The sequence below is a fragment of the Pristiophorus japonicus genome, chromosome 1 (genome assembly GCF_044704955.1).
Source record: "Pristiophorus japonicus isolate sPriJap1 chromosome 1, sPriJap1.hap1, whole genome shotgun sequence".
Classification (NCBI taxonomy): Eukaryota; Metazoa; Chordata; class Chondrichthyes; family Pristiophoridae; genus Pristiophorus; species Pristiophorus japonicus.
Window position 1 is genome coordinate 65,801,300 of NC_091977.1, and position 14,285 is coordinate 65,815,584.

The 14,285-nt window shown below is 36.1% G+C and overlaps 1 protein-coding gene across 1 annotated transcript in view; it reads right to left on the reverse strand.

Moving 5' to 3' along the window:
- Positions 1-14,285, reverse strand: part of zcchc7 (zinc finger, CCHC domain containing 7) — a 324,827-nt gene that overhangs the window by 118,249 nt on the left and 192,293 nt on the right. Inside the window, exons 3-4 of the mRNA XM_070880618.1 lie at positions 2,931-2,974; positions 821-931 (exon numbers count right to left, since the gene is read on the reverse strand). Of these exons, the coding sequence (XP_070736719.1) occupies positions 821-931; positions 2,931-2,974 (155 nt within the window). The remainder of the gene's footprint in view (positions 1-820; positions 932-2,930; positions 2,975-14,285) is intronic.

A 14,285-nucleotide genomic window follows, 5' to 3' on the forward strand; every position in this document is an offset into this window, starting at 1 on the left:
CAAGACTGTACACTCCTCACTCATAAAGTATTCCATCTATCTGCCCTACCAAGAACTGGCTAAACACTCATTGTGGAGAGAAAGTAATGACTAAGGTGTAAAGAACAAGGAAGGGAAGGAAAGCTTGAATGTGCAAGAGAACTTTCTTGATCAATATGTTTCTAGCCTCGATCTAGTTCTGGGGAATGAAGTTGGGCAAGTGAAACATGGTTCAATTAGAGAGCATTTGGGAAACAGTGATCAAAATATTAGGTTTAGAGTTGTTATGGAAAAGGACAAAGAACAATCAAAGGTGATGATACTCAATTGGAGAAGGGCTAATTTCTGCGAGTTGAAAAGGGATCTGGCCCAGGTAGACTGGCAGGTAAAATAGTAAATGAGGTCTTCAAGGAGGAGATAGGAATAGTTTGGGTACAGACTAAGCACATTCCTATCAGGGAGAAAGGAAAGGCATCCAAAACTAGAATTCCCTGGTTGGCTAAAGAAATTGTGATTAAAATGAAACAGAAAAAAGAGGCTTATGATAACGGTCAGGTTCGTAATACAGTAGAGAATCAAGCAGAATACAGAAAGTGCAGAGGAGAAATGAAAAAATGAAATAAGGGGCTAAGAGAAATGTGGATTAGTGGGTAACATAAAAGGGAACACTAAAGTATTTTATAAACATATAAAGAGTGAAAGGATATTGAGTCATATACTTTAAAGTCATATACTTTACTGGAACAAGCAAAGAGAATTATTTATTAGAAATAATTTTTTGAGCGTTCTTTTGTAAAACGTCAATATAAAGTAAATTCGGTTTCAAACTCCAGTACATTACCTTAGGAGATGGGCAGTTTTTGGACAGGTGCCCCAGTTTGCCACAGTTCCTACAGTCAACGTTTTTGTTAGTTGGTGCATAGTAGCGACTGTGGTACCTTCCAAATGGTTTCTAGAAAGAATCAAATAATAATTGATAATCTGACATGAAACACTGTTTAAAAAAAAATCATGCTAACATTTAATTTCTTTACACAATTACACTCAGGGAGCCTTTCTATTTTTCCCTCTTCTCCCCTCAAGTCCTTATTCTTACAGGATTGTGGTCCCAAATTGGTTATTCTTTACCTGTGAGCCTAGACAGTGAGTGTCAGTAGGCGACTTAACCATGAAGGTCACCACAGTAGAGCCCAATGGCTCTCATCTAATGTCGATAGATAAGCACTTTACAGAAGCAGCCACTGTTTAGGAATCAGGAACATGAACTTGGGGTGATGCATCCTCTTCCTAATCCAGCTGTACGGAGGCTAACAGTAATGATCCAAGTGTTGCCCTGGCTGAGATCAGTTAACTCAGCACTTATTGGGAATTTAACTTACCATCTTTCTGGCGTATATGATTTAACACCACACTGAGTGGTGCCTTAATCCACTAGGCCATCGGGGGAGCTAAAGTATCAAATATAATTCAATATATACAACATTCAACCAAACATATAGGCCTGATCTCACATTATAGATAATTTCAGCCATAGACTAACACATCGAACATAATTCAGTGAAACATTGTGTGAAGAATGTTTCCACCACTGCCTATTAAGTGATGTTAAGAGTACCTTGTCATTTGGGCGCTACTGCACATTAAGCATCTACTGAAATATTGCACAAATTTCCTTATTAAACTTGGAGGGTAATCCCACCTCTAAATTGTTGCTTAGGAGTAAGGATGACCAGAATGTGGATTCTTTTCAGCACCTGTCAGTATAGATGTGTGCTCTCTCTGGCCATTTTCAGGATTTACTAATCCTGTATTCAGCTGTCTGTGCCTGTTTTAAGTTTGTATCTGTTTAATTGTGGGCTCTCTTTTCTTTTCCTCTTGCTGTTGCGTCTCACTTCTTTTGTCCGTTTCCTCCTCTGTTGCCAATGGCGTCCAGTTTCCTGTCTTTTATTCCCCCGTCCCACTATTTTTATTAAATAGTTACTTCCCTACTATCAGTTCTTCCATCCGTTGCGACTGTTCTTGCTTTCGTCCATCAGTGAAATAAAACATACAAAGGATTTTTAAAAATGGAAGAGAAATAGAAAGGAAATCAGAAAATAAAACTACTAGAAAATAAAAAGAACTGGAAAATATAAAAGATAAAAATAATTTTGGAGAGTGATGGAAAATACCCAAGATTGATAATAAACATGAGAAAAAACAAGCAAAAAACCCAGCAAAAATAAAGAAGTCGTGCATGAGAGAGAGAGAGAGAGAGCGCGCAGAGCTGGGGTAAAGGTTAGATTTGAAGAAAACAAACACCAGCGGAAATCCATTTATTTAATGTTTTATTGTAAAGTACAGTACCTTTTCTGGGTTATGTCTAATATGTGCCATAAATTATCAGTGGACAGAATTCACATTGATCACTCAAAAAGATTCTTTTATTTTGAAATAAGTTACTCTAAAATGTTAAATAATCCTGAGGCAACAGATATTAAAATAAAATTTAACTGGAATTTTACTGGAGAATCCTTCAGCGTGGAAGAAAGTCACTTTTGTAAACCGTAAGTTAATATTTATTGCCACAGACTGAAAACTAGTCATTATCTGCATATTATTTTACCAAAATTACTATTTTTTGAAACAGCATCTTTAAATTTAGTAAAAATCCAATCAAAACATTAAAAAAAACTACAGTTCAGCCATTCATTAATAAGAATATTGAAGACTTTACATTTTCTAACTAGTTAATTGTCAAACTAGAATCTTAGTACATCACAGCTTTGCATTCGATACTGGTCAAATCCAGCAAGTACCAGACCTCACAGGAGACAATACAGGAATAGAGGCCAGGTTGATAGAGTTAGTGTTTTATTACAAATAAAAAATCTAGCAAATCTTATAAAGCGCTTCATTAAACAGGAAATGGTCACTGCATTCCTTATTGTGTTCATTGTGGTGTATCTTACCTCTAGGTCTTTTTCGCAGATGGACCACTGCGTGTGAAGGTCACCTAAAAATAAAAATGATCACTCAGTAAAATTAAGTCCACAATTTAATTTTAAAAATTGGTAGGATTCATCGTAATAAGAATGCCATATTCAATATCAAACTTGGAAAATAAAGTGATTTTTAATACAGGGTATAACAATACTCACTGAAGCCGGCAACATTTAGCTTCATAGAGGCAGCAGGCATTTGCAAATAAATTATGGTACTGATTTCATAGTGAAGTATTTTTATGCACACAATATTAAAAGTTCAAACTTGCAAGTCACCTTTCAAAATAGCTTATTTTTAAATTGCAAAACCAGTTCATCGGGCAATCTTGACCACAGAGCTGCATTACTGTCAGTCTGTGTTCCCAAAAGATAAATACACAGGTATTTCAATTTACGAGATAAACAAAAGCTGACAGATTTTAAATGAAAGTACAGATGACAGAATTAAGATAATTAGAGACATTCCACAAAGGAATGAGAGAACGATGCAAAACAAAGGCAATTGACAATTTTGATTGCTTTCCATTTCAAAGTGAAAATTTACAAAAATCAGGGAGGAATATTTTAATATGCATGTTCTTTAAAAACTGTGAACAGTTTGTGTGTATAAATCCTCTTATGCCCAATATGCCCAAATCTACCCCGAGGAATACTATATAATGCATTATAATTACTACTGCTGTCAAACTGCTGGTTTTGTAGTATACATACTTAACTAAATAAATTAATTCATAAAAAATACACATGAGCATAAATGATGCACAAAAAGCAGTGACAAACTAACTCTCTGGATTAGACTACTGAACAGTAAGTACTGAAACAAGATTGTTTTCTGGTCTTCATATCAGGATTAGCTCCATATTTGTGTCATACTTTGGGAGCTCAAGTATTAATAGAAAAATCAAAATAAATCCAGGGTGCCGTAGAAAATCTTGAAATGAACGAGTTTGACTAAAGCGAAGCCAGAAAGTGATCTTTACTGTCAGAATTTATAGTATTTTGCATTTACAAAACTGTAAGAATCCCTGGGGAGCACAGCACCCCGATATATGTAAACAGATTAAATATATATCATGTCTGGTGGTGTCATAAATTACTGTAGATGAGATCTAGCTGCAACTAGGAGTCAATGAAGCTAAATTATTGTTACAAACAGGAATTTATTTCAGTATTGTCTCATTGACCCATTGTCAATAATATTGAAAATTTATCAACAACACAGAAAATGTGACATGTAATAAAACTGGCCACTGCTAATCACATGTTTGACGCCAAACAGTTTGCCACAATGGGGGTGGGGGAAAAGAGGGCGCGGGGGGAGGAAAGACATATTTTGTCACTGCCGACACAAGGGTGCACAAAATCAGTCGATGTATCCTGGATCTCTGAAATTCTCTCACAAATGAATTTCTACTTTTTTTTTTACACGCATTTGATATATTTCCCCACCTCAACAGAAAGATGACCATTAACATTTAAAAGATGCCATGGATTAGGTCTCCTCAAATAAACAGCAATCATTCTTTTTTAAAAAGCAGATCGCTTTTTTGAATATAGTGCTACATTTGTTATAAAAATTTCCACATATTTACAATTAAGCTCTTACGTATTCATCTAGCTCTTTCACCACTTTCTTTGGCAACAGCACAATCCTCTAGTTTTCAACCCAATTCACTATCATTTTAAATTTTCATGAACAAAAAGAGAAAAAAATGGAGACCCTGAGTGTGGCCTGGCATTAGTCCAGTTTCTATTAAAATTGGTTGATTAAAATAAAATATCAAACATCTCCATGTATTTCATTTTTTTTCAAAAGTAGTTTTGCCAAAAAGAAAATAATTAAAGAGAGTAGTAATAAGTATGTTTTCACTACTGACCACCAAAATAGGGAAGGGAAGCAGTATTTCAACATAGTGACTTCAAAAGTAAATGCTACTTTGATGGGCAAACAATATTTCAGCCTCATCTCACAGGACATCACTGAAATGCAAAGGTGACTGCCTTTCTCACACTGTGATATTCAACAATGCTTTAGGTTCTGCCCTCGAAGCAAGATAAGAGAATAGGCAAAATGTCTATGCGATTGCTGGATGCAATTAATAAAGATTTACAAAATAAAATACATTTTGGAGTAGTTTCTAATGTCTTTTTTAATTTTTTTAATTCCTGGAAATGTTTTTGATTGACACTTTGTTACTTCAAGACAGAAAATAGAGGCAGCTTTGAACACTTTAATGTAACATTTTCAATTATTATCCCACAGGAAGCTCTCATATTTCCAAAACACAGTAAATGGTAGCATCAAACTACCATAAACCAAATATGTTCCGAGACCCATATTTTGTATTATCATATAAATTAACATTTTCACAAATAGTGATTCATTTTCCTCCAATTCATTCCATTTCATGTGTCTTGCATCTAAGGAGACCCTGAGCTTTTCTCCTTGTTCATGCCCCTCTTTTAGCTGAGTTTTCTAAAACCTTGCTAGATGAATCTTCTGAACGCTCTTATTAGGGGTGGCCTCCTCCCTTTCCTCCGTTTGCTTTTTATTATTGACATTCTTGACTGTTGAGCTGCATAGGGTTAATCTTGTATTGGAAGGTTTTAATTTTGATCATTCACACATTGAAATTGCTAGCCCTCTACACTTGGTATACAATGTTCACTCTGTATTATTAGAATAATCGTGAATAAAAAGGAGACAAAGAAGTTCTGCGTTCAACTGTTTCTCTGGTCTAGTGGGCAAATATTCATCGTGAGGAGGCCTCAAAGGGCGGCTGCTCTGTCACTCCTCATGATTTCTGCAGAGCCTGCACTATGTATGAGGCACATATTTGCAACTTTGACATTATATCATTACATCTGTTATGAGGGCACCATGCTGCCTATCTGGATGGCACCTTTGTCACTATATAGTTGATAATTTAATTAGTAATGGCCTTAAACTAAATGATTAAGAATGCCTTCAAAATGCAACAATTTTTAAAAAAATTATGAAAAATATTTCAAAAATGTGCAGCGTCACCCGAATTAAAATTGTAATTTCCAGGCCATGCAAAGTGTGTAAATAAATCGCACAACCACCAATAAAAATTCACAACAAAAAGCGGGCAGAAATGGGGAAGGAATGTGTTTTACAATTAAATGATGGACACAAACTGCTAGTTAGTGAGGGCAAGGCTCTCCCAAGTTCCTGATCTTTGCCACCTTGCTAAGTGGAGCCAGCTCCTTATATAGGGTAGAAGCAGAGAATCATCACTGAGCACTTTTCTGTTCTTCTCGGGCATCAGCTCAAGAGCAGCATAGGCTGAGGTTGGGGAATGGGGCACCTGGCCGATCTCTCAGTCACAGGTGGAGAGGTGAGAATGGTGTGACCAAAAGGGAGGACAATCTGTGTCAGAATGATTGCTGGCTCATATGCTGTATGTTTTCAGGTATGAAAACATTTCATTTTATATGGACAAGGCGCACACCTGTGTTGTTGATAAATACTTTCAAGAGTCCTATTCATCTTTGCAGTGACAAATTTTTTCAGCAGTCCCGCCCGATACCATTATTATATGTTCATTAAATGCAGTTAATATGTAGGCAGATCTCCAATTGCTGTAATTTACTGCATCTGTAATGAAGCATGCAGCAAAATGAGCCTTGCCCTCACTAACTAGCAGTCTGTGTCCAGCCCTTCTGAATGTGTAAGTACTGCACAATGTCTTCTGCCAATCATACCAGCTCCACAGTACAGAACATTACCTTCAATGCTGAATGACCCAAATATTTTAGGACATTTTGATCCTTATACAATCCTGATTTTCCCTGGATATTAAAAAATTCATCTTGGAGTCTCACCTACATCCTGATTTCTTGCATTTGTTCAAAAGTTTTCTATGGCTGTTGTCAAGATCTGTTTCAAGGCTATTTTTATTATATTCATTCAGAAAATGCTAAACTAATGTTAAATGATTCTTATTGCACCGTAACAGAAAGCAACACAGCAAACGCATATGTACATTTATATCACCCTACATTTCTTTTCCTCCTGCATATTTGTCATGCAAAATGTTTAAAACTAGGCTGCAATAAGTGGTTGCTGAGTAAGTTTACCTTGAACGTGCCAAATTTCTAAACATTAACAACCAGACAAAAGTGTTACTCATAAAATAAGAAAACTGCAGTTTGATGAAATGATGAGTTATGACTAAAACATCGCTATGGCTCTTGGCTACCCACCAGGAAAGTAAAGGATTAATTTAACTGACAGACTCCCACTGGAAACATTTTTACATTAAAAATTCTATTGTATTCAATGGATCCTACATTATACCAGAGTGGGGAGAAGGTGTTAGACATGTGGAGCATGTCTCTTTAAAAACTTTGGAAAACCCATACTGAGTCACTTAAAATTTGCTCTTTTTAAACTACTCCAAAATGGAAGTAATACAATTTTTTGTTACTTTTTTTTTCCAGGATTTTATTTAATTTACTTTAATGTAAATTCTTTGCACAAAAAACTAAATTCTAATTAAAAACATACCTTCAATTACCCTATTTGCTGATTCCAAACTATTTTCAGGATTTTTTTTTAAATAAGAGCAGCACCTCAATGGTCACTAATTATAAAATCACATGATTCTGCAAAGCTTCTCTGCAATTTTAGTCTTTATATTATCATAACTTTCTATTGGCCTGAAACCTATGATCTTAATTCTAATTTTGGTATAATGGAAAAATGCTACAGCACTTCCCTGATGGATTAAATTCGGTACTTCAAACTGAAACCCTCAGAACGATTATGTATCTTTATGTGTTGCAGAAAACTGCCAATACTGATGACTAGCTAAGTTTGATTTTAAGGTTTAAATCTGGTTGGTCACAGTATGTTTTACAGTTGCTGTGCATTATGCTTTGCTCTTTATTAAGCCAAATGGAATTGATATATATCATGGTTATCCACCTAATGCTTCTTTTGATGTCAGCTTAAACAATTTTGGGAAGACTATGGTGACACTTTGATCCAATTTTCTGAATGGAATTTTCTAAAAGTTGAAAAATGATTTGATTTTCTGCACAGCAGGATAAATTTAAACCATTCTAAATCATATTGAAGAAAGTATCCAAGCAAAAGCTCCCAAATAGAAATAGTTTACCCAGTTTCTTCAAATGAAAGAACTTGTTTAACACTAGTGAGGTCCAGGAGAATTGTATTTATGGAAACTGCACTAGGGCCACCATTTCACTGTATTAGAAACTATGGCCTTGCAACATCCATAATGACTAGAAGAACCTTGGGTAGATCCACGGTGTTTACATGGATAAATATTTTTCAAAATATCCACGAAGATTTAGATTACATGCATCAGCATACCATAAAGTTGCAGTGCAACTGAGATTGCCAAGTTCTTTTCTGTATAGGAGCCGTTTTCTCCAAAAGAAAGGTATATAAATCAAATTCAACAAGGTCATTATGCCAGGTGTCTCTTTAAGGAGCTTTCAGAATGCAACTTTGACAGATGAAACAACTGCAGTCTTTGGTCGGTTACTGGGCATCAGGTCATGAGTCCTTTTTGGTTTTAATTGGTTAGTGCGGCAAAATACCAGTGGTAAGTCGGCTGACCACTTTAAGAGTTTTAATTGACGAAGACATCGTCTTATGCGATGCAAGTATAAATCAAACACTAACTGCAAAAAATTGGCACAGCCACCAACAATGCAGATCAAAACAGCAAAAGCACTAAATTAAAATTGACGAGTTACTGTGAGACCACTTAACATATATATATGTAGAGATTAAAGAGAGAAAAAAATGTAAATACTGGAAATCGGAGGTGAAACTGGGAATATTAGAAATACACAGCTAATCTGCCAGCATCTGTGAAGAAAAAAGACCGATCACTGACTGAGCTATGTATAATCCATCATTTTCAGCTCTTATTTTTAATTTTTATTTTTATACAGTAAACATTGATTTTTAGAGTAAAGAGCTCAAATAATTTAGATTTTCAACAAAGATTCAATAAATTAATGTTTTGGTATTTTTTTTTTAAATAACAGCTTTACATTTGACCTGGGCCAGTCCATGGAAGTGCACGGCACAGGGCTTGCTTTGGACCATCCTTTTAACCCTGAAGTGACACTCTCAGAAGACCAAGTACACCTACATCGACATGGGGTCATTTTACAAATTTGCGTTGCTGGCAGAGAGCCTTGTGTGTATCGGAAATTTAGGTGCCAGCCGCTTATGGTCGGAAAATCTTGTGCTTGCATTTCAAATTTCTAATATGCCTGCTTTGTGTAAATGCCATTTACACAATTAATCCTTTCTTTATGAAGCAGGCAAAATCAGCCATCAAAAACAACTGCATATTTAGAAGTTAACAAATTCAATCTTTGTTGCAATGGCCTGACCATTACACAAAGATTAGAGTTAGCCGTCAGTCTTTTTCCCCAAATTGCGAACAGCTAACTATCTAAAATTCCAAAACTAATAATTACCCATTTGTAGTTCAATAAAACGAGTAAATAATATTAACTGCACTAAATCTGCACATCAGATTACAGTACACAGTACAATATCACGTTTAGTGAGTAGTAAGTAAAAAAAACTTCTATATGCCACTTGTTTCCACTCATTTTAGCCCTTGGTTTTAATAGCACTAATTACTGTATGGAGCAAACATTTGCATTAGCGTTTTTAAAACCAAAAGGCTTTCTATTCTTATGTATGATTCCATTATAAGTGGCTTTAACAATAGTTTATATTACCCATCACCAAGTATTATATGTGCAATTATAATGAAGTACATAGTTACTGGAAGACAGTTGTATTAGATTTTACAAAACTAGTTTTCGTTATTGGATTATTTTCATTAACCTTTTAGCTACTGTTCAGATTTAAGCATCACAATTAATGCTATAGACAAATGTGGCTCCATGTATCATGCATTTTTCTTTCTTGTATATTCCCCTGTGACATGTACCCACCTTCATGTTTTCAGGTCATGCATCTCACTTGGTGAGACATGTATGGATTGCATGCAAGTCAACTCTTAACACGTACGTTCTCCCACATGAACCTTGCCTTTACTCAGCCCCTTCGCAAAAGGTTCCGGCTGAAATGAGGAACTTACCAAGTGAGAAATATCATGTCCAAAAATGAGTATTACCACCCCAAAGCATAATTGGCTGCGTAGCTTAGAAGAAGATTGGTACAAGTGAAAACATCTTTTGCAGCTCCATACATTTAATTCTGCTCATATTCAATGCTCTGTTGACACAAAAGTATTTCCCCCCCCCTAAAAAATGAATTTAAATTATGAAAAGTGAAGGGTGATGAAATAAGAGAATCAAAATGAGCGATCCAGCCAATGGATCAGCTAACTATGTATGTAGTGAATTTTCCTTTTCTCTCTGTCAACCTCTTTCTCCTCCACTTTGATATCAAGCTAAAAAAGATAACAAGTTGCCTTCAGTGTAACTCATTCAACAAAATAAAAACTCCTGACCAACGAGGCCCATTCCTCACTCAGTGGTGGTCTTATCCAAGTTCTGTCATTTAGGGGCACACTGCACACAACATTACAATTCCATGTAGATAAACACAGCAGCTAATGGATTTGAGAGATTTTTTTTGCATGTGCACTGCTCAATTCTCAACAGCTCTGGTACTCCACAAAATCGCACAAAAAATATGGGGAAAAACACTTACCTTCACAAAAAAAACTTAGCCAAATTACACTCATTTTCAAAAATCAGATTGTGTATGTCCCAGTACCTACCTCATCGTTACACTACAGGTTGCCCCGATGATCCATTTTTCTACAATTCTGTTAACGGGAATGGGTCTGTCCACTCACATCCACACCTGACAATCATATAAATGAGCTCCTTTACAGGAGGCTCCGTTAAAAAAAGATGAAGACGATACCACCCTCCTGGTACAATGCAGTAATCCCCTAGCACTCCTGAATGACACATGCACATGGGTAACTTCCTGAGTCAGGGTCACACTGGTTGGATTTGATTCAATTCACTGACTCTGTGTAAAAGACAATGTAGTGCACTGTGTAAACAGGGACAATGTTCACTTTGGACCCACATAAATTAGTACAGAATGAAACATTTTCCAGTACCATCTAGATGTGGATGTTGTTGATTCAGACTCTCTAAATGCTGGAATATTAAGCCTGTCAGTCTTCAATATATTTATAAAAGTAACATTTTGCCTTCCCTTAAAAAGTGTGTTGAGAAAAGAACTTGTATCGGAACATATTACTGACATTTGATACTCCCATAAACCATGGAGATCTACTTAGCACTCTGGTTAGAACGGAAGTGAAAGGATTTGGCTTTCTCTCAGAGTTTTTAAATTGTAAAAAGTGAGGCGAAGGACCCAGTGTAAACTGCCTAATTTTACATATGTTAGAAACAAGCAGCAGTACAATTTAAATCTCTGTCTTAAAATATACCACCGCTTTTAGCAACAAAATCTATAATACATGACTAAACTGAAAGACTCTCCATATCTGTTTTTATAGTTTGGAGAGGGATTGAAAAGGACCACCAGTATGTATTCCCCACTTTCCATGTCACTCTTTCAAAACATCATTGACCCTTGGTGTCAAAATCCCAGAGTCATGTCCACGTAGTCTGATCATTTCAGAATCAGAGCAACATGACAGGGTGGCCTTGGTCTCAAAGATCAGTGTTACATTTAAAGAACAAAGCATCTTCTTCACTGCACATCACTACTTTGGAGACCAAAGGAACAGTTAGTTATGTGGAATGGTCAGTCCACCCACGTAGACATGGGAATTCTTTAAATAGCTCATGTCACTCTTAGTTTTAACGTGGGATCTCATTCAGAGCTGCTGAATCATTCAGGTAAAAGCAGTAGGAAGACAAACTGACTAGCAAGAATGCAAGTTGTCACATAGACTATATAGATACATATATTACATACACATATCTATCTACCATGGTTTTGTACAGGGAATAAAAAACAAAAGTAGTCTTTAAGTGAAGTGGGGTTATAGAACTGGAGATTATTGTACAAATATGCACAGATGTAATTCAGTTCCCATCTTTAAGTAAGCATTCTGTCCTTGTTCTTGTATATTTCCATTATAAGTTCCTATAATAGAAATTGCTTATGTAAATAAGCCAATGTATTGTCCTATAAGTACACTCTCTCACCAGCAGTGGCGCTGTAACACGTCCTTGACAAGACTGTGTAATTGCATCGTGACAAGTTTACATGGGCAATTTCCATTATAAATGTGGACAATGGAACTTATAATGGACAAAGTTGTCCAGAAGTGCCCACAGATCTATGATTTATACACACAAAACTGCTCCAAACTGCTAATTATTGTGAACTCGACTTGCATGTATTATATTTAAACGGGTGTTTCTATATAATTTGCTACTTGACTAGCTTGGCGATCTTATAATCAGGATGACAGATAAAAATTATGAGAAAGGTTGTTACAATGAAAATTATTTAATCTAGAAGAACGACGCAGGTCTTAATTTAAAGCACTAAGATTTTAACATTTTGCCAACTATCTAAATAAGTAATGTTATCATTTAGTACATCAACGCAGCGTAAATTGGGTTTCTTTCACTGGAACAGAGACGGTTGAGGGGGAATCTAATGCAGGTTTTCTTAATTTTAAAGGTTTTGAGAGGATAAACAGGTTTTAGATTGGCTGGTGAATCAGTAATAAGGAAGCACAGACTTTGGATTAACAGTAGAAGAATGAAGGGGGAAGTAAGTTTTTTTTATCCCATGCAGGAGGGTCATTAGAATATAGAATGCTTCAACAAACGTGGCTATTAAGGTAGAGACTATAACATCATTTAAAATAGAATTGTATAATTATTTAAAAAGGTAGAATAGAAATGGGGAACAGGCAATAAGTGGGATTAATGGGATTAGAGCGCCAGCATAGCAGCTTCTGCAAAGATGCGATGGGCCAAACAGCCTCCTTCTGTACTGCAAATTCTACGATTCTACAAATGGATCTCCAAATTATTAGAAAGCAAGAACAAAATAATTGTTTCAAATTAAATATGAGCTGGAATTGATCGCAATAAGGAAAAGCCAAGACCTGCGTTAAAACACTGATATTAGGTGGTGTGGTGGGGCGGGGGACATGTTTGAGGGAGATGAGAGGTACCCAACTGAATGTAAAACTCTAGCCATTTGAACCTCCTACTACAGATGGTCTAAGTTTAAACAGTCTATGCAACATACTGATCATAAAAGTACAGCTTTTTACACTTTGTGTTTACATGCTGTAGTTTAAAATATATAAAATTGATGACAATTCTATCAATGGTTTAGAGAAGTTATTCAGTGAGTAGCTGAGTCATAGACTAGGAAGAACCAGGCACGATTTGCAGTCTGCTTCGATTTCAACTAGCACAATGGTAGGGATGCCACATGTGTCTTCAACGCCCATAGGCTAGGGGTGAGAAAAAGATTCAGCCAGACTACCTGCTCCTAATCTCGTTACCATTGGATATCGACAGGATCAGGATCAGGCTGAGCTGTGATGTAGCTTGCACCCGCCTCACATAATCAAACAGGAGGCAACATTCATTGTCAATGCCACTTGAGTGAGGTGCTCGAAGGAAGAGTGCTTGTGGAACTGTACCCAATCAAGGAGTCAACGACTTCAAGAGTGGAGAAAACTTGCAAGAAGAAAAGATAATTACTTCACTAAAGTAAATTAACAAAGCAAAAAGTATACTACACTGTTTCACTATCTTCATTAAGCATAGGTTTACATGTGTATATCTACAGAATTGTGTTATAATACACATCCTTGTTTCAATAAAATCTAACGTAGAATGTCAAAATTAAATTAGCGCCTGTATTGTGTTTTTGTTGTATTTTGTTTGCGTTCTACCATGAGGTTAAGTAAAGGGCAAATTTCGTGTGGCGTACACTACAAATTATATTCATTCAAATCTTAATCAAGTACTTGAGCTTGTACATTCTTAAAAATGTGATTTATATAGATTCCAGAAGCCCATTTATATATTATGCAGATAGAGTACACACACACAAAAAAAAAGCAGTTTTGCTTTTTGTTTTACATGGAAAAATGAAAACAATGCAATACACTCCAAAATCCAGGCTTTTGGGATGGTACACACTAGTGATCACACAATACTGATACACTACAGTTACCCCTGGCAACCTTCCTCAACTGTAACAATGCTGCCGTACAATAGCTTTCGCTGGGCTGCTTTCTCTTCAGTTAGCTAAACGCTTGGGGACCATCTGCGTCGGCATGCTTCAAAGAACGGCCTGCC